This window comes from Marmota monax, unplaced genomic scaffold (assembly GCF_021218885.2).
Source record: "Marmota monax isolate L192 unplaced genomic scaffold, Marmota_monax_Labrador192_F-V1.1 WCK01_AAM20220418_F8-fsc00138, whole genome shotgun sequence".
NCBI classification, from domain to species: domain Eukaryota; kingdom Metazoa; phylum Chordata; class Mammalia; order Rodentia; family Sciuridae; genus Marmota; species Marmota monax.
In genome coordinates, this window is record NW_026692763.1 from 3,947,746 (window position 1) to 3,968,272 (window position 20,527).

General features: G+C 44.7%; 2 protein-coding genes across 7 annotated transcripts in view; one reads left to right on the forward strand and one right to left on the reverse strand.

The window, feature by feature from the left end:
• Window positions 1-20,527, forward strand: part of Hic1 (HIC ZBTB transcriptional repressor 1) — a 51,882-nt gene that overhangs the window by 24,962 nt on the left and 6,393 nt on the right. The window contains exon 1 of one of the 4 annotated variants that reach the window (XR_009226978.1): window positions 16,393-16,652. The exons of 2 other annotated variants lie outside the window; for them this stretch is intronic. The gene's annotated coding sequence lies outside the window, so the exon portion shown is untranslated. Of the gene's footprint in view, window positions 1-16,392; window positions 16,653-16,922; window positions 18,665-20,527 lie in introns of those variants that run through there. One more of the 4 variants, XR_009226977.1, reaches the window with a different exon arrangement.
• Window positions 1-20,527, reverse strand: part of Smg6 (SMG6 nonsense mediated mRNA decay factor) — a 228,841-nt gene that overhangs the window by 20,167 nt on the left and 188,147 nt on the right. For all 3 annotated transcript variants that reach the window (XM_046446944.2, XM_058580081.1, XM_046446945.2), the window contains one exon: window positions 2,378-2,554. In XM_046446944.2, coding sequence (XP_046302900.1) covers window positions 2,378-2,554 — 177 coding nt within the window. The remainder of the gene's footprint in view (window positions 1-2,377; window positions 2,555-20,527) is intronic.

Here is a 20,527-nt window from a genome sequence, read left to right on the forward strand (position 1 = left end):
AGTTTGTTCTGTTCATGAAGGATATCTAAAGAAACATCTCTCACACTTCTCCTAATCAGCTTCAGTGACTCAGTCTGGCAGTTTGGAGAGATAAGATCAGAGGATGGAGCTGGGAGTATAGTGTAAGCCTGTAATCCCAGCAACTTTGGAGGCTGAGGCAGGAGAATTGCGAGTTTGAGGCCAGCCTCAGCCATTTAAGGAGGCCCTGAGCAACTTAGCAAGACCCCACCTCAAAAAATTAAAAAGGGCTGGGAACGTAGCACCCTGGGTTCAATCCCCTCCAAAAAAGATCTAAGGATAGGGCTAAAACTGCCACTGTGTTAGAAGGTCTCAGGGGTCTGGGGTATTGTCCACAGTCACCACTCATCTGTTAACCCTTGGCCACAAGAAGGAGGAAGACTGTATATTCACTTCCTTGTTCACAGAGTTAACCTAGACAGGAGCAAGTGGAACAGGATGTCCACTGGGCACCTGGGGGAATAGTGCCCTTGCCTGCTCTGACTGGGGATGCACAGGATTATCATGGGCCTGGAGGGAACTGGACTGAGGTCAAGGGAGGGTCAGAGAAGCTTGTCTGAGGTTTGCTCAGCTCTCATAGCAAACGAGGAAGTGCAGGGTTATGAAATTACACAGACTAGGGTAAGCAGGGTTTCCCAGGGGCCACTAACATAAAGGAACCCAGGAGGCTCGTGGGAAAAGGAAGAAGTGGGCAGCCTGGCGTGACTTACAACCTTTGTCTGGTCAATAAGCATCAGAAGGAGAGAGTGAGTGTGTGTGGCATAGCTAAGACCTGGGACCAGTGAGCTAGTCTGCTCACTGTAAGAGGAGAGCAGGCCCTGGGTTTGGAGTGAGATGAGAGCTGGTCTCACCCTCCACTGCCTGCCTTGGCCTTCAAGTGTGGGTGAAATACTGGACTGAAGTGTCCTCCCATTTCCCCATGCTTCCCACACAGTGTCCAGGGCTGCGGTGGCACCGCTCTGCTGGCCTACAGCTTGGACACCCCAATGGCTTTAGCAACTCCACTGTCTCCTCCCATGCTGACAGCTCATTCTTTCCCATTATTTCCTGCCCAGGTTTCATCTGGTGAGTCTGGAATCATGGGCTCAGCTATATCCCTGGAACCACCTCTGTCCTGGAAGCTGAGCCCTGTGTCATCAGGGGTGGGGTGGGTTCTCTAGCGATTCTAATGAAGTCAGTCCAAGACTCTGCTGCTCTGAAGACTCTGTTCCAAAGGTGGCCACTCTATCACTGCCTCACATCCCAAACGACAGCTTCCAGCTGACATCTGGCTTCCTTGGCCTGTTACTGATTTCATCCCTGCACCCCGCCCTTCTCCACCAGGCGCTTGAGACTGCTGCGGGCCAAATGACTGTGTTGGCCTATGTGTGACCTGGCCTCTGGCTAGAATCGCTTCCGTCCCTTCTATCAGTCCCATGTTTCTTCCCACCTAAGTGCCCTTGTCTTTAACACAGTGGGGTAAAAGAAGGAAAGAGTGAACTTTAGGCAAACATGAGGTGTGTGCACACACACCCAAAGTTACCCACACCCAGACACACAGCAGGGAGGCTGGCAGTGATGCTAATCGCACACATGCTCTGACACTGCTACACACTCACATTTACTCAAATCCCACAGTCAGCAGGAGAGCTGGCAGCAAGTGTTCGCTTAAACTGACACACAAATGGAGCACACACACAGACCAACGTCAACAAGTCAACAATCATTCCCAGAAAGACACATACATGCACAGCAGGGCAACTGCCAGTGAGGTGTGCAGAAGCAATTACACAGGCTAACACACACACACACACACACACACACACAGGTCTGGAGTGAAGCAAGGGCTACAGGAACAACCAAGGGCAAACAAACAAGAGGAGAATTCCTTAATCACATCAGGATGTGCAGGAGGGAGGGAGGGAGGGAGGGAGGGCAACTGGGGGAGGGGGTGATTTTCCACATGGGGCCAGCAATGTCAGCTCTTCCTGTACGTGTGCAAGAGGCTGGAGCTCAGTCCTGTGCTGCGCTGAGCAATGCACATCTATAAACTTGATCCTCAGTCTGAACCCTAACACCCCCCCCCACTCCCCTTCCTAAGCCTCCAGAGCTGCACATTATTAAACTCTTTCTTTCTTTTCCTCCCTTCTCCTCCAATGCAACATTAAAAAGAAGCATCTGGAACTTGTAGCAGAGTGAGATGGAGGCACTGGGGTGGACTGGCAGGAAGGGGCACCAGCAGAGTGCACTCTTGAGAAGCTTGCTGTCATGGTCAGCACAGACATGGCTCTGAGGTTATAAATAACCCCCAGTAGAAGCAGTCGTGGGCAGGGGGAGGGGAGCCTTCCCTCTGCCACAGCGGGCTCTTCCCGCATAGTACCTCATCTTCCAGTTGTTTTCCCTCTTGGCTTCCCATTTCCTTTCCCATGGTGTCTGGGACGGGTGCCACTGACACATATTTTCCACCCTTGAATGCCAGCAGAGGCTCTTCTTGTCCACAAAGGGCTTCCAGAAAATACTTCAGTACCGTGACCCTTTTGCAGTCGGCTGCAATAACCTACAGGGCAAGAGGGAGAGAAGAAAAACAGCATTTTCTAAAAGGGAAGATGAGGATGGGAGACATAGTTGGTTGCGTGGGGCACATGTCAAAGTAACTGGGAAAGAAGGCAGAGTTAGTGAGCAGGAACGTGCATGTGCGTGTGTAAAGGAGGGGAGTGAGGGCCAAGGACCAAGGTCTTCTGAAGGAAGGAAGTTGCCACAGTCTTCTTAGGTCACCCCTGGGGCAGCAGACAACCCCAGGACCAATGCCAGGTGCCCTTGGGGCTTGTACATTTCTTTTACTAAAGTCCTGATATAAAAATAAGAATAAATTGAATTCTTCTAAATTTGGAATGTATTCAGTGGAAGGAGTGAAGTACAGAACACTGGCTTTCATAGAACACCACTTTCTGTCCGCCCCCCCACCATTGCCCCTCTTCAGTCTCCCTCCACGAGAACTTGCAGTCCAAGTACAAAAGGAACTATGAGGGCTTTCTTAGCTTTTTCATTTCAACCAGGTCACTTTGGGATCCCCCTGTTAGGTTCCTGCCCCACCTCAGAGCTTCTCATGCTCAAGAGACTGAGGTTAGTAGGACATGGTCTGGAGGAAGAGGACATGGTCTGGAGGAAGATTACAGGCAGAGAAGATGACAGTGTTTTACCAAAGCCCTGCCCTCCAGGGTTCATGCCAGTTGCTCCCACGTGGCCTCATCAGCACACAGTCAGTGCTGTCAGAGAAGCTGGGGCTGATTTAGTAGAGATGAAATTTATTATATTGAGCAATCATCAAATTTGTCAGCATCTCAGATGAAGTGTCCACAGTCACCCAATCTGGGGTCCTCTCTGCAAGAATACATATGCATGCCCTCACCACCAACCTGCCTGTGTTGTCTGTGCTCCACTCCATTCTTGCACACTGGTGCTCTTCTCTTCCTCTCTGGCCTCTGGGGTCCCCTCTTCCCTGCTGGCAGGGTGCTCACCAAGGGGGAGAGGGCCCTGTTTGATGTGCAGCTCAGAAGCCAAGGGCTGTTCCACACCGGAAACATGCTACAGGGGCCAGATATGCCACAGGGGGAAGCCCTTATCATCAGTGACTCCAGTCTACACTGAATGCTGGGTCCCCCCTTTAATGCCTCCTCATTTCTGAATGTGAAAGGGACTGGTATATTTGCATTACGCACTGAAGGGCTAATGTGGATACTGTTACTTCTCTCCTCAGAACAGCAACCTCTCTGGTGGCTAAGACTACATTTCATTCCACATTGTCAGGGGTTGTATGATCAAGCTGGAGCACAGCAGGCTCACAGTAAAGATGATAGGCATAGGGAAACTTGGCTGGGTACTTCAGGGAATAGATGAAGGAGGCACAATCCAGGTCCTTAGGAAATGGTGGAAATGAGCACTGCTCTACCATGTGGCTGGACAGGTAAAGTGCAGCACACAGTTACCTATGTGCTCTATGACTGTTTTCTGCCATCTTCTTCCCTTCTTCCCTCACCAATGGCCCTGTTGAGGCTGAAATCCCAGGCTAAGTATCTTTGTCATCCACCTGAGAGGCTGACCTAAAAGTTCTTGGCTTCCCAGAGGAGGCTTAGAAAAAGGTGAGCCTCTTGAGCTGGGGGGTGCCTAGTCCTGGCTTACTTCCTTGAAAAAGGAAGGAAGCCTGTCTTGGGCCAGGGCAGGTAACCATGACTCTATTGCGTGTATTCAAACATGTGATGAGGGAGGCTAGAAATACAGAAGCAGGGGCTAAAAGGCATTAAAGAGCAGAGCTGAAATGAGTAATAGCCTGGCAGGCAGCACGCACAGTGGCCTCCCTGCATCCCCAGCCTCTCACTTGCAGAGGAAACTTCTGCATTTCCACAAGGCTGCCAGTTTCCTCTCTGTGGTCTAATTTTAACCACCTTGTCGTTACAGTGTGTGTCAGCCACCTGACCCCACTCTGACCTATGACCTTATGCCCTAGCTACTGCTTGCACTATGCAGAATTATGTAATGGGTCCAGGACTTTCCTTTTTGGCATGAGGCTGCTGCCACTGAATGGAGAGGAGGTGGAGTGTACAGTTGAGAAGAGGACAAAGAAACTAGTGCTGATACTTGGCTCACCTGTATGGTGAGAGGCCCACAGGTAAAGTGCAGCACACTCTGCTGAGTCTACAGCAGAAGCCTAACCAGGAAAGAATAGTGTGCCATGGATGTGTGCCTGAACAGGTGGTCAAAAGCACTACTGCTAGGGCATGGGTTGGCTGGTATACTGAATGGCACAGGAAGAAAGTGATTCCTGGCCAACAGGGAGAAAGGCCATAAGTGCGGACGTGGGACTCCTGGAGATGGGGATTTCCAGGGCACAGCGGGACCCAGGGATGCAGACATCCTGAGCTTGCCTGAAGCACATCCTCAGAGGATCAGTGGGAATTGTCCATCACAGAGCAAAAAGGAATTCTCCACCTGCAGCCCCAACCAGTATTCAGTTCCATGTCTTTCAGACAGAAGCTGGTTTCCTTGGGGTTTCTGTTCTTCCTCTAGGGCAGGGACATGCAAGGCTGATTGACAAAAGGGCTTTGATCAATTAGGGTCTCTGAGATAAAGATAAGGAATCTACCTGTTTGGAGAGAAAAGTCTTTTGTATGAACATCCTCTCTCCTTTGCAATTCAACCAGCAGGGAGAACAGCCAAGGTTGTGCACAGTCTCCTTAGGTTTATAAAATATACCATGGTACTGAGAAATGCAGAGTTCATGATATTTGGTAGACAGGGAAGGTGAGAGGCAGAATGACTAGGGTTTGCCTAGGGACACTGGGAAGCCTTCTATCTCCTGCCCATTAGCCTGTTTGCAAACACATTCTTCTTTAAGGTAGAAGGAATAAGCCTAGAGGGGGAGAAGACCACAGCTCTCTTGGCCCTGGAGTTCTATAGAAGGCTTACGGGAATATTCTCCGACTCAAAGCCTTGAAACAACAATAACAGAAAAAACAAAACCAGTTTAATATGGCTAAAAGGGATATCATGATGGAGGAAGCCTTTGAAACTACCTATATAAAGAAAACTCTAGAGCGGGGGTTGTAGCTAGCTTGGTAGAGCATTTGCCTTGCATGTGTGAGGCACTGGGTTCGATCCACAGCACCACATAAAAACAAATAAATAAAATAAAGGTATTGTGTCTGTCTACAAAAAAAAAAAAAAAAAAAAAAAAAGAAAATGCCAAGATTATCTTTGCTTGGCTCAGGAGGACTTCCTTGTAGGGGAGGGGTTAAAAGCTAGGTTTTCTGCTTGGAGAGAAAGGAGTCCAGATGAAGACTATGACATAATTCCCACAATAATTCTGTTCATGAGCACATTTTTCCATTCTATATCAATGAAAAGCAGAGAATGTAAATGATATGTACATCACAGCTTGAGCAAACTAGAGAGAAGAAAAAGAGCTGGGCAGGAACAGATTCCTCTTGGTCTGTGACAAGCAGAGGTGGACTGGGGCTAGAGGTGCTTTGGTAAAGGGGTGCTGGAGAAAACTCTGGGAATCTCAGTGTACCTTTCCAGTGGCAGTCCTGGCTCCTCTAAAGGAACCATTCCATCTTTGAAAAGACAACTGGCTTTTGGTTAAGGAAGAGCAGAAAGAAAGGCACCCTAAGAAAGTCCCTTTCTGTTCCCTTGAAGATTGTCTGAGGCAGCTTGCCCCATCAGCAGGAACTGAAACCTCAAGCTTCGAGGCTCCAGTTATCACCCCAGTTGGGTCCACACGCAAAGAACCAAGCAGAAAGGAAAACTGAAAGTCTGATGTGGAGAGGAGATAGTGGCACCATCCTGTCCTAGACTCAGTTCCTTAGAGAGAGATAAGCAGACCATAGGTAAGTGGGGGCTATGGCTAAGAGGAAGGATAGGTCCTCAGAAAAGAAGAAAGAAACCTCCAGGTTGAGAGGAGAAGACTGGCCTACTGGTCTGAGGTATCTTAGGTGGGGAGGTAGTTAAGAAAATAAGAATGGTATTCTCTGAAAACTTTTTTTGACTCTCTTCAGTCACACAACAGGGGTAGAAATGCCCAGGGAGAAACAGAATAGGAGACCTATTCTGCCTTATGGAAGGTGGGGGAGTGTGTGAGTGAAAAAGAACTAAGCATCAGGTATCACATACTGATGCACACTGAGTTGCAAGACTGAGTTATCTTTTTTTTTTTTTTTTTTTTAGAGAGAGAGAGAGAGAGAGAATTTTTTTTTTAATATTTATTTTTTTAGTTTTCGGCGGACACAACATCTTTGTTTTGTATGTGGTGCTGAGGATCGAACCCGGGCCACACGCATGCCAGGTGAGCGCGCTACCGCTTGAGCCACATCCCCAGCCCCAAGACTGAGTTATCTTACAGCAGCCTCAGGAAGGGAGGAAAACCCCAGACATAGCCAGGAGAAAATGAGGAGGGGTTGAGAAGTGAACCAGGCCCCTGGATGCAAGTTCTAGGGAATGAGGGACTCATGTCATTTTTATTGGGTCCCTGCTTTCTTTCTCAACAGGCCTTTTGGAAAGCATAAGTACAACAGCAGCTAGTCATTTGATAAGACTTCTTTTGCTGAACTTTTGGTTTGGGGGAATCAGAATCAGGCAGGTTCCCCACCCATCCCTGGGTCTTTTTGTTTAATTTTTTTTTTTTTTAGTTGTAGATGGACACAATATCTTTATTTATTTATTTTCATGTGGTACTGAGGATCAAACCCAGTACTTCATGCATACTAGGCAAGTGCTCACCACTAAGCCACAACTCCAGCCCTTTTCCTGGTCTTAAAAGTCCAGTTTGCTGCTGTTCCTCAGTTAAAAGAGAAAAATCACATGGGTTTTCCCCCACAAACTCAAGTTTACAGGTTGTTTTTCTTGTTTCTTTAAATGCAGCCAATTATTCTCACATTTGTTGAAGCCTTCAATCAAACTTTATAGCTTGTTAATTTTACAGAATGTCCTTAGAGCAAATAAGATGCAGACAGGAAAGTGAAGTCTTGCTGAGATTATTAAGAAACCTTAAAATAGCCTCCAAATCCACCACCAAGGCTGGTAAGCACAGGCTGCTTGGCTGGCTTCTGAGGTCAATTAGCAATGGGTTAATTACCATCTTTAATGAGCCAAGCCTGCAGGACTGACTATAAGAAATTTAACTCAGACTAATGTGTTTCCACAAACCAAAAACCTCCAGCTATGCACGACTTACCCTTACAAGAGATTAAAGGGTGGGGAAGCACAATTCTGTAGCAGCCAAGGGTGGGTTGGCCTGAGATGGGTCTGCCAATGAGAGTTCAGACACAAGAAATAAAGAATACCACACAGGGAATCCTCTGGAGCTGAGAAGACAGAGGAAATGGTTTATTCACATTCCTAGGGGGAGGGACTTCCTGGCAGGGAGCAGACTCCAGAGGCTGGAGGGAAACTGGCCACAAGGATGCACAATCACTCTGAAGCGGTAGTGTGGGACAGGGAGACAGACACTCATAGCCTACCTGAATCCGAACAAGTTGGTTAAGAAGATGGGAGAGGAAGGAAGAACCTGTGCTGATCCTGAAGAGGACAGAGGGGAAAAAAAAACATGGGTCCTGTATTGGATGCATCTCTTGATTATCCCAGGGCACACTGTCCCAAGGATATGCTCAGATAATCCTTCACTTTTTCCTATCCCTGCTGGCATGGTTTCTATGTGAGGCACCAAGCATAACTACTTCCCCAGTCACTGTGATCTCGATGTCCTGAACCAGCCCTCCCCAGTCCTATGATAGGTGTATGCCAGCTAAGGGATCAATAGGTTACAAGATGAAATGCTGTCAACTCACAGCAGCCCTATCATTATATCCTGGGGTCTCATCAATTTTCTTCTTAGAGGAGGCAATGTGGCCCATCACCAATCAGATGGCCCAGCACAGATGCCTGCTCTGTGTGGCAAACACCCTCCCCGCAAACCATATCACCACACAATAGTAAGTCTCCTAAAGAGGAGTAGGTGGAAGACAGCAAATGGTTTGGTGGGAAGACTTGGTGGTGGTAAGGCTGCTCCAATAGTGTTTATTGGAGTAAATTCCAAAAGGTACAGGTGTTTTGCTATTGGGAAGGAGACTGTATTTATACTGGAGGCTGGGCTAGGGGAACAGAAGTTTTTTGGAGCATATTTGTAGCAAGGAGAAAAATACGGTAGAAAAAATGGGTCCATCTTGTCAGGAGGCAAGACAGGAGATTAAGAGTCTGCACTTTATAGTTGGACAGACCTCATCTTAACTGTCACTTCTTAGCTGTCTGTTCATAGACAAGCTACTTAACCTCTAAGAACCTCTGTTTGTTCAAGATGTGTATGAGGTTAACTCTTAAGATAAATTTATTTTTTAATGTATACTTTTTATGAATTTATTTATTTTTATGTAGTGCTGAGGATCAAACCCAGTGCCTCACCCATGCTAGCCAAGCACTACCACTGAGCTAGAGCTACCCAGCCCCAAGATAAATCTCTTTTGAGAGATAATGCATATCAAATATTTAGCCAGATGTCTGGGCCCAGTAAGTGCTCAAGAAATGAGCGGTTGGTATTTTTATCTCTCTCTCTATTTCATTCTGCTCAGAGGTGGGAAGGGCACTCTGCCTCACACCACCAATAGGTTTGGATGCCAGACACAAAGTGGGAAGCATGGGACTGGCACACAGCCTAGGGCTGGGGAGTGATATGGAATGCTCATCTGGCTGTTCAAACTGCTGAAATAATTTATTCAAGGCTGAGGTGCAAGACTTAGGTTACTGGGTAGGCCATATGAAGGGAAGGCCTAGCTCCTCTCCAGCAGATCCTTTCCCTACCCTAGGATTTAACCATAGGCTCATGTGCACTCTACAGAACCCTGGAGAGATGAAGCATGCCACTAATACATAGTATCAGGAATAAAGCGCTGTAGTAAATAACAACTGCCTTGTCCAATGACCCTTCAGAGTGGGGCGTGGTGGTAGCAATGCCTTTGTTAATGCTACCTCCCTTAAGTAAGACCCAGTGGATTCCTTGCTTCAGGTATCCCAAGTATGACAGTAGGCTGAGAACATCACCACTTAGTACACACCTAAATTTCCTGAGCTTGGACACTGTGGAAAGAAAGGTAGGAGTCTAGCTTTCCCTGGGAAGAGTAAAGCTTGCTTGCTTTTCTTGAACTGTTCCCCCATGGAAAGAAACTATTTTCTTAGAGTTCTTCTGAGCTCTGGTATTCCAGCAAGGTGCATTCTCAATAGCAAGGGTGCTGCAGAGAGCAAGCTATAGGCAGCAGTAGCTCGGGCTGCAGTCCAATCCTGCTTCCCCTGCGGAGTGCACTGAGAGCAACCACCCACATTGGCAGGGGCTAGGGCGGATACTGGCACTGCCAACACAAGCCTTTCAGGTCTGGCTGGCTTTAGCTGCTCTGAAACCTGGAACACAGGCGCTGGGGCCCTCACTTACTGAACCAGCAGGGGAGGCTACAAGCTCAGCCCCTGGGGATGAAAGTCCTCTGTCTGTCTCAGTCTGTGAATATCCGCACACAAGCCTGTTTCCACACTGCCAGTTCGTTCTGGGCCAGGAACACTGAATCTCACTCCGGCTCTAGTCACTTTGAGCCACATTCTTATTTGTCTTATAGACAGTCAGGCCTAGAAGGCCATCCCTTAGGCTTCTTCATCAAATTTGTTCCTAGTTTTATTTATTCTCTGTGGGGAGAGACTGCCCTTTCTGAGACATCTGTAGCAATCAACATACTTAGTCAAAATTCAATTCAGCAAATATTTTCTAAGTGCCTACTATGTATATGAAGCACTGTCCTGAACCTGGGGATTCAGCAGAGAGCAAAGTCAAAGTCCCTGTTCCTGTAGGGGCAGGTTTACGCTCATCAAAAGATTACACTAGATCAAAAGATGCCCTGTGTCAAGAGAGAAATGCATGCCCATCCTCCATTACCTATAGCACTCATGAAGGCAGAATTCTCATTCCTTTTCCCTTAAGGGAGGAGGAGGAAAATACAGCCACAAGGAGAAGAAAAGCTCCTTGCAGAGACCATGCATGCTGCTCCTTTATACTTTCCAGGCTGATGAATCCTGAGGATGTCAAGATGGAGCCTTGCCTGGGGCAAGTCTTGCTCATAGGAATCCTGTCTTCTGGTCTCTCTCAGTGCTTTCCACACTTTGTGCAGCTCCCCTCCCTCCAAACCCTCAGCCCCAGGACCTCCCCACAGGTCACCACTGCACTGTGATTACTTATTAACCTTTGACTCAAGGCCCCAGGTAACCCTGTCTGCTATTCCCCTGCAGGCCATTTGCTTCCTCTGGAACCTCAAACTTTACAGATGATTCCCCCAGCCTACAGAAACTTTGCTTTTATGCAATCAATTCATTCCCTCACCTTCCTTTAAGCTTGACAGAAAGTCTTTCTTTTCAAGAAGCTAGTTAGCCTTTGTCTAGCCTACCAGATTGCTATCCACAAATCTTTCCTAAGGACCTACCATGAGACAGGGACTATGTTAAACATCCTGGGAAGAGCTGGGGACATAGCTCAGTTGGTAGAGTGCTTGTCTCACATGCACAAGGCCCTGGGTTCAATCCCCAGCACCACACACACAAAAAAGAAAAAACAAAACAAAAACAAAAAACAACAACAACAAAAAAACAAACCCATCCTGGTTATATAAGACAGAACAAGACTGACATAGTCCTTAATTTCACAGGACTTTCAATCCAATGATGGAGTCCACAGAAACCTGACAACTGCAGATTGTTTCTTTAGTACCCAGGGGTGAGGCCTACATTTTGTTCATCTCCTTTGACTCCATTAACAGCCCTCAACATCTATATTATTCATAGCTATGATATGATGATATGAGCTTCCTTGACCTGGGTAGAAGGGGGTCTTAATCATTCCAACCCTCAAAAGAACAGATTCGGCTTCTTCTTCTTTTTTTTTTAAAGCATGCTAGGGTACTAGGGCTTTGCATTTGCTAGGCAAGTGCTCTACCACTGAACCACAGCCTCAGCCTCAGCCTAACAAGAGATCATCTACCAGTGATCCAATACTTTCTTGAATAATTCAGGTGGAGAAGATTCAACACCCTGGGGAATACTAAGTAATTATTTTTATCTACACAGAAAGATTTTTTTTTTCTTTGAAGATTGAACCAAAGAGTATTCTGCCTTTGAGCCACATTCTAAGCCCTTATCTATTTATTTATTATTAATTTATTTATTTACAGTTGTAGTTGGACACAATACCTTTAATTATTTATTTTTATGTGGTGCTGAGGATTGAACCCAGCACCTCACACGTGCTAGGCAGGTGGCTCTACTGCTGAGCCACAATCCCAGCCCCCAAGTTCTTTTTTTTTTAAATTTTATTTTGAAACAGGGTCTTGCTCAGTTGCCCAGGCTGACCTTGAACTTGCAATCCTCTTGCCTCAGTCTCCTGAGTTGTTGGGATCACAGGCATGTGTCACCATGTGCTCTGTTACTGTCTTGATTCTACAATGGGCTTCATTTTCTAGTTGGAGCCCATTCTACTTTTGGATTCTTCTAAGTGGTAGAAATGCCTCTCTCTCTCTCTCTTTTTTTAATATTTTGTTGCTGTTGTTGTTAGACGTTTATTTAATTTATTTATTTATATGTGGTGCTGAGAATCGAACCCAGTGCCTCATATATGTCAGGCCAGCGCTCTACCACTGAGCCACAACCCAAGCCCCAGAAATGTCTATCTTTTTCAAGTCCCAAAATATGCCTCCTAATGCTTCTAATTCTGTTCTCAGGGGCCCCATATAAACTTTAATGCTGCTTCTACCTGACTTGACTCAAATTACTTGATATTTGCCATCACACCCTCTCTAGGCTAAAGAGTCCCATTTCTCACTACTCCTCACTTCAGTTGTCTCAAGTTTCTGCTTATTCTTCCACTAAGACTAAAAAGTCTCCTAAAGTGAGTATGTGCCCACATGTGACCTGGCAGCAGAGAATAGAGTGGAATATTACCTCCCTTGTTCTGAATACCTTAATTCTATGGATAGACTAAATGGCATTACTTTTGCTGTTCACCATCTTGCTCCTGACAACTTGTAAGCTTCTATCAATAAACCCCCAAATTATTTTTACATATGTGACTAAATTGTCTTCCCCCAAATGAGCACAAGTCCTCCCCTAACTATTCCCCAAGGTCTCTCCGTCCTTTTAACTGTGTTGCATGCTCATTACTAGGTGTGGTTGATTTTCTGGACAAGGGCATTATTTTACTTGGTTCTTCTTTGACTTTGTCTTGTCATATACCATTGCAGCCTATCAAGAACTCTTTTTTTTGGGCTGGGGATGTGGCTCAAGTGGTAGCGCGCTCGCCTGGCATGCGTACGTCCCGGGTTCAATCCTCAGCACCACATACAAAAAACAAAGATGGTGTGTCCGCCGAAAACTAAAAAATAAATATTAAAAATTTCTCTCTCTCTCTAAAAAAAAACAACTTTTTTTTTTTATATTGAGAAATGAACTCAGGGGTGCATAACAACTAAATCAATAACCAAGCTATATCCCCAGCCCTTTTTAAAAATTTTAAATTTTGATACAGGGTCTTAGGGCCTTGGTAGGTTGCTGAGTGTGGTCCCAAACTTGCAATCCTCCTGCTCAACCTCCAGAGTCACTGGGATTACAGCCTCAGCATAAATTACTGTACCTAGCTATCAAGAACTCTTTGTATCCTAAATTTGTCATTTGAGAGGGTACTCTCCTCATATCACCCTAACTTTTATCTTCTTTATGCTTCTCAATATCTCTTCCCCACTAATATGCCACTTTTCCCCTTAAGTAAGATTCTTGAAAGCAGATACTGTGTGTGTAGTGTATTCAAGTAAAACTTACTGCAGTATCTAACATACACTACGGGTACTTGCACAACATGGATGGGCTGATCATGGCAAGCAGATGGCAGCCTTAGGACAATTCCAGAGGACATCACGGAGAGATTACACTCACCCTGTATACTATGTGAACTATGCTCCCTGAAATTATGCAAAACAGCCCCCTGGGCAGATTCAGAGATGTTATTTCTGCTAGGTACTGCTTCTCAAGGAGATTCAGACTCACTAAGGGATAGGTGTTCTCTTTAGAGGGCTGCCTATAGAATTTTCAAATTTGAAATAAGACATCAAAAGAAGCCAAGCTCCAGCACGTTGGGGCTTATCCTAACAGGAAGCTATTGCCCCAGGTCAAGATACAATGTACCTCCACACGAGGTGCACCTTAATGCTAGTCAAAAACAAGGGCCTTTTTTTTTTTTTTTGGTTATGGGGAATTGAACCCAGGGTCTTGAGCATGCTATCACTAAGCTATATCCCTCAAGAACTCCTAACTTGTATGACCCTTGGGCAAATTACTGAATCTTGCCTACAAAAAGCTGATGATTCTGAAGATCTCTTTCCATTTCTTCTTTTAAAAATAACCCAATTAATAAATGGGTAAAGGAACTAAATAGACACTTCTGAAAAGAATAAATACAAATGGTCAACAATATATATAAAAAATGTTCAACATCTCTAGCAATTAAGAGAAATGGAAATTAAAATTACACTGAGATTTCATCTCACTCCAGTCAGAATGGCAATTACCAAGAACAAATAACAACAAATGTTGGTGAGGACGTGGGGGAAAGGGGACACTCATATATTGCTGGTGGGACTGCAAATTGGTGCAACCATACGGAGACTGGTATGGAGATTCCTCAAAAAACTAGGAATGGAACCACCATTTGACCCAGTTATCCACTTCTTGGTATATATAAATTTTAAAGGATTTAAAATTAGCCAATCCTAAGGACAGCATCTTCAACAAATGGTGCTGGGAAAACTGGAAATCCATATGCAACAAAATGAAACTGAATCCCTTTCTCTCGCCATACACAAAAGTGAATTCAAAATGGATCAAGGAGCTTGATATCAAATCAGAGACGCGCCGTCTGATAGAAGAAAAAGTTGGCTACGATCTACAGTCGGTGGGGTCGGGCTCCAAATTCCTCAATAGGACACCCATAGCACAAAAGTTAATAACTAGAATCAACAAATGGGACTTACTCAAACTAAAAAGTTTTTTCTCAGCAAAAGAAACAATAAGAGAGGTAAATAGGGAGCCTACACCCTGGGAACAAATCTTTACTCCTCACACTTCAGATAGAGCCCTAATATCCAGAGTATACAAAGAACTCAAAAAATTAGACAATAAGAGAACAAACAACCCAATCAACAAATGGGCCAAGGACCTGAACAGACACTTCTCAGAGGAGGACATACAGTCAATCAACAAGTACATGAAAAAATGCTCACCATCTCTAGCTGTCAGAGAAATGCAAATCAAAACCACCCTAAGATACCATCTCACTCCAGTAAGATTGGCAGCCATTAGGAAGTCAAACAACAACAAGTGCTGGCGAGGATGTGGGGAAAAGGGTACACTTGTACATTGCTGGTGGGACTGCAGATTGGTGCAGCCAATTTGGAAAGCAGTATGGAGATTTCTTGGAAAGCTGGGAATGGAGCCAGCATTTGACCCAGCTATTCCCCTTCTTGGTCTATTCCCTAAAGACCTAAAAAGAGCATGCTACAGGGACACTGCTACATCGATGTTCATAGCAGCACAGTTCACAATAGCAAGACTGTGGAACCAACCTAGATGCCCTTCAATAGACGAATGGATAAAAAAAATGTGGCATTTATACACAATGGAGTATTACTCTGCATTAAAAAATGACAAAATCATAGAATTTACAGGGAAATGGATGGCATTAGAGCAGATTATGCTAAGTGAAGCTAGCCAATCCCTAAAAAACAAATGCCAAATGTCTTCTTTGATATAAAGAGAGTAACTAAGAACAGAGTAGGGACGAAGAGCAGGAGAAGAAAATTAACATTTAACAGGGATGAGAGGTGGGAGGGAAAGGGAGAGAGAAGGGAAATTGCATGGTAATGGAAGGAGACCCTCAGGGTTATACAGTGGAGGAGGTAGAGAGAGAGGAGGGGAGGGAAGGGGAAAGGTGGGGAGGGGGGAGGGGGGAGGATGTGAAAGGCAGCGAAGCACAACAGACACTAGTATGGCAATTTGTAAATCAATGGATGTGTAACTGATGTGATTCTGCAATCTGTGTATGGGGTGAAGGTGGGAGTTCATAACCCACTTGAATCAAAGTGTGGAATATGATATGTCAAGAAATTTGTAATGTTTTGAACAACCCACAATAAAAAATTTAAAAAGAAAAAAAAAAATAAATAAAATTAGCCAATCCTAAAAAACCCAAAGGCCGAATGTTTTCTGATATGTGGAAGCTAAACCCCAGCAAATCGGGCAGAGAGAACAGAAGTTCAGTGGAGTAGACAAAGGGGGATTAAGGGAAGGGACAAGTGGATGAGAAAAGGAAAGACAGTGAAATGAATCTGACATAACTTTCCTATGTACATATATGAATATACCACAGTGAATCTCACCAAAAAATTAATTTTAAAAAATAACTATGGGTAGGGTAGGGCTGGGGTTGTGGCTCATTGGTAGAGTGCTTGCCTAACATGTGCGAGGCCCTGGGTTCGCTCCTCAGCACCACATAAAAATAAATAAAGGTATTATGTCCAACTACAAACAAACAAACAACTATGGGTAAATGGCAGAAAGATTAATAGAGGGAAGGGAGTGGAGGGTGGGGAAAGGGAAGCAGAAGGAAAGGTACTACTGAATTAGACTGAATTAGAACAAGACATATTCCATGTTTTTATAATTACGTCAAAATGATTCTACTGTCCTATATAACTAAAAGTAACCAATAAAAAAGTATTGTAAATTAATAGTAATTTATAATTATATATATTTATAGGTTTTGATTTACAAATGCAACGTAAAAATTCAGTCAAGCTAATTAACATCCATCATCTCAAAATTCTTATTTTTTGTGATCAGAACATCTGAAATGCACTGTCTTCTTTTGGCAGGGGGTGGGGCTCTGGGAATTGAACCCAGGAGTGGTTTACTACCAAGCTACACGCCCAGATATTTTTATATATTTTTTTGAGACAGGGTCTCACTAAGTTGACCAGGCTGGCCTTGAACTTGTGATCCTCCTGACTTAGACTCACAAGTTGCTGGAATTATAGGTATGTTTCACCGATACTGGCAAAATGTATGCTTTGTAATTTTGAAATGTACACTATACTTATTAACTGTATTCACCATGCAGTGCAATCGGTCATAAACATAACCCTGTAAATGTCTTCTTCCTCATGCCTGAGACTTTGTATTCTTTGATAGTTGCCTCATTCCCCTTAGTCTCCACCCACTGACAACTATCATTCTACTCTCTGCTTCTATTAGTTCAATTGTTTTAGGTTCCACATATAAGTGAGAACATGTGGTATTTGTCTTTCTATGTCTGGCTTATTTCACTTAAAACATTCTCCAATTCCAACAATGTGATAGCAAATAACAGAATTTTCTTCTTTTCAAAGACCCAATAATATTCCATTATATATGTATACCACATTTTTGTATCCTTTCATCTGTTTGTTTATTTCACTGGGCTAATGTGAATAATGCTGCAATGAACATGGTAATGAAGATATCTCTTCAACAAACCAATTTTAAATCTTTTGATTAAATACAAAAAAGTGGGACCGCTCAACTTCTCTTTTCATTGTTAAAGGTTTCTATGATTCTAGGCGGTCACCTTGGAGAGGAAGGGAAGGAGTTCTGCCACTGAGCTTCATGCTGGGGCTCAGCTGTCACAAGGGACAGTGTTGGACTTGTCCCTGAAGATTCAACCTCTGAAATAACAGTGAGAGGTTAGAGAGAATTCTGATGATTGGAAAAAGATGGGTGGTACAGGTTCTTCTCATAGGATAAGCTACTCAGGAAGATTTGGAGGGTTTGATGGAATTGTTAGCAAAGAGCTCTCCTCTGGCCACAGAGCAGAGGAAGAAACAGCGGACCAGAGTATAAAGCTCCAGAGCGGAAAATTTCTGTTGGTGTCCAAACTAAGTTTTTGGCTTTCTGTGAGGCTTGGAAAGACTTATACTGATGTTTTAATCACCTGTTTAGTGTTCTGGAGACTCCTGTCAGCGGCCTCACTGAGCCTGCTCCAGCAGGCAGAGGGGAGCTGCTGGCTTATGCACCATGCTCTTGTGTGAGCTGTTTCTTTCCCATGGCTGTCTCCAACACTTCACAGCTCCCTCTGGGCCACTTAGACGGTACAAGCCAAACCTGTGAGCCCCAAAGGAGACTAAAGACACTCATTTTGGTTAACTTCTCACCAGATCTGAAGTCAGAAGGGATCCTTAAAAGAGCCAAAATGCAGAGAGATAAGGCACAGTCTCTGGAGACCAGTCTGCCAGGAACCGCTAGGGCAGTACAGAAGCTTGCCTTCTAGGACAATCACCACACAGACATACTGAAGCTCTTGGATATTTATCATGAAAGAAATCCTCACAAGTGAAAAGAATACTGAACGAACTCAGGGCAGGACAGTGTTAGAAACAAAAACTCATTAGCATGCAAGAAGCTAACTGAGGAGTTCAGGGCAGTGGCATGTAGAGCATGTCAGCACTTTACTTCCTCTGCAATTTTCATTGGTCACAGCTTCTTGGTGGCTGTGGTGTATATGAATGATAGTTGCTAGGCATTAAGATATTTAATCTGATTATCACAGTAATCCTGTGAGACAGAAAAAGAAAGAGGAAACTGAATTGCAGAGAAAATGAATATTTTTTCAGTGTTGAAGCTGGGATTTGAACCCAAGTCTTTGTTCAGTCTTTATACTAGATGGCTCTCAAGAAGGTTATGGTACTTTTGCAGACAGAAAGGGACCTACTTCAAGCCCTTCTTACTTAAAGGATACTGCACCTGTCTTGGCTCAGCAGAGGCCCAAAGATATCCAGGACAAAATAAACAACTGTGATCAACTTGCATTTACATGAACAGAAACTGGGTGCTTGGCTAAGCTACAGGCAAGAGCAAAAATATTGAAATTAAATATTTACCAGGGTACCTGCCCTAAAAGAAGTTCTCTCATTCAGATTTATTTCATTTTCCTGGATGCATTATGGATAAGACCTCTACTGATCAGACAATGAGTTGAATGAATATATAAAACTAGTCACTGCTGGATGCTCAGGTAAGACCTATATATGAATGTCCCTTGAAAGTTCTCTGTGCTATACAGTCTTGAACTTATACTGGATGCACTGTAAAGAATAAAGTCCAGAGGGGGCTGGGGTTGTGGCTCAGTGATAAAGCGCTCGTCTAGCGCATACAAGGCCCTGGGTTCGATCCTCAGCATCACATAAAAATAAATAAATAAAGTCCAGGGGCTGTGGCTGTGGCTCAGTGCTTGCCTGGCATGTATGAGGCACTAGGTTGGATTCTCAGCACCACATATAAAGGTCTATCAACAACTTAAAAAAAAAAAAAAGAATAAAGTCCATCAGAGGGCATAGGTACTGGAAAATAAATCAAAGCTTCCTCCTTCTATCTGGTGCCCAAAAGCTCTACAAATCTACCAACCCCAGAACTTACTATTCAAGCAACATCAGTCAACCCTTGATCTTAGAACAAGGTATGATGGAGGAGAAGAGAAACAATAGTTTGCATATCCCCTCCCCACTTCTCAGTGGAAAAGTGGAAAGACCAGGCTTAGAGAAGAGATGCTGATTTCTGACTGAGTTCTCAGGGAACACTTCTCTGCCATAGAATTTTCCTTCACTTCCCATTCCTTTCTCTTTCCAGGGGAAGCTTCTTCATTCAACTGTCTGTTCTCTGGGCTGAAAGTTAACTTTCCTTTGTCTGGCCAGACCACTCTGAACATGCCACTGTACCCTGCTCTGCTATGCCAGAGTTCAAGCAGAGAACCTGCCAATATGCCCTTTATCAGAGGAAGGGAGGCAGTCTCTCAAGGGAACTCTGCTTACTGAGGTAGAGACTCCTATAGCAGCAAATGGCACATACTGCCCTCCCTTGGAGACCTCAGAGAAATCTTTTTTACAAAGGCTGCAGTTACAGAAGAGCAAAAAGTAAGGGATTGAGAGGCAGGTCCTGACCAGAGAGGTCTCAAGTCTCAGAAGAGTTCCTGTAAGGACAAGGAAAAGGCTGCCTGTCATGAGGGCTTAATTAACCGGCCCACCTGAGAAGGAGGGTGCTGGGAAAATGAAAGGGGCAAATCCTATAGACAACTGCATACATAGGAGGGTGTAGAAGGAAAGTGCTCCAAAGCTGATGACAAGGCAGGCAGGAAACCTCCTTGTCTGTGCTGACAGGAAAGGAAGAGTGAAATTCTGGGTCTTGTCTCTGCAGGATTTTCAATAGGCATCTGAAGTTCCCGCTCTTCCCAAGGGCGTGCTGACAGCTGGGAATACTGCCCTTCAGGTCAGGCAGGGCAGAGATCTAGACCTCTCAGGAGGTCACCAAGAGGTTCACCAAGGACTTAAGCCATGAGCCCATACACAAATGGGACTGCCATTTCCTGTTGGGTTTCCATGCTATAAAAAAGTGGGGGAGAATTGCCAACTACAAAGTGCTCTCTCTGTCTTCTGTGGAAAATGGAGTATGCAATGTATCCAGCTCCAGATTCTGACTTGTAAATCTAAATGAGAACTAGTTGCTAGATGTTGGAGGCTTACAGTATTAAACAGACATCCCTCCACCCTCACCTGCTAGCATATCTGCTTGCTGTTCATGGATTTCCAGGGAGCTGATGACAAAATTGTCTTGAGCTATCGGAGCAAGGGCAGTCTTGGGCTTTGGCAGCTCCTCTGAACACCAGTTCACTGTCCTGAGTTCTTAAACAGCTCTGATGGAACAAGCCATCTGTGAGGGTTATTTAACTTGGAGCTGGAAGACAGTGAGGATGTGGAAAAAATAAACTGTGCAGCCAAAGGATAGGGCCAGAGCAAGAAGGCAGGTGGCATGTTCATGGAACTGTGTGCCAGGGCTGAGAGTTGGGTGGGACGGCAGAAAGGAATGGTGCCGAAAGGAGGCCAGC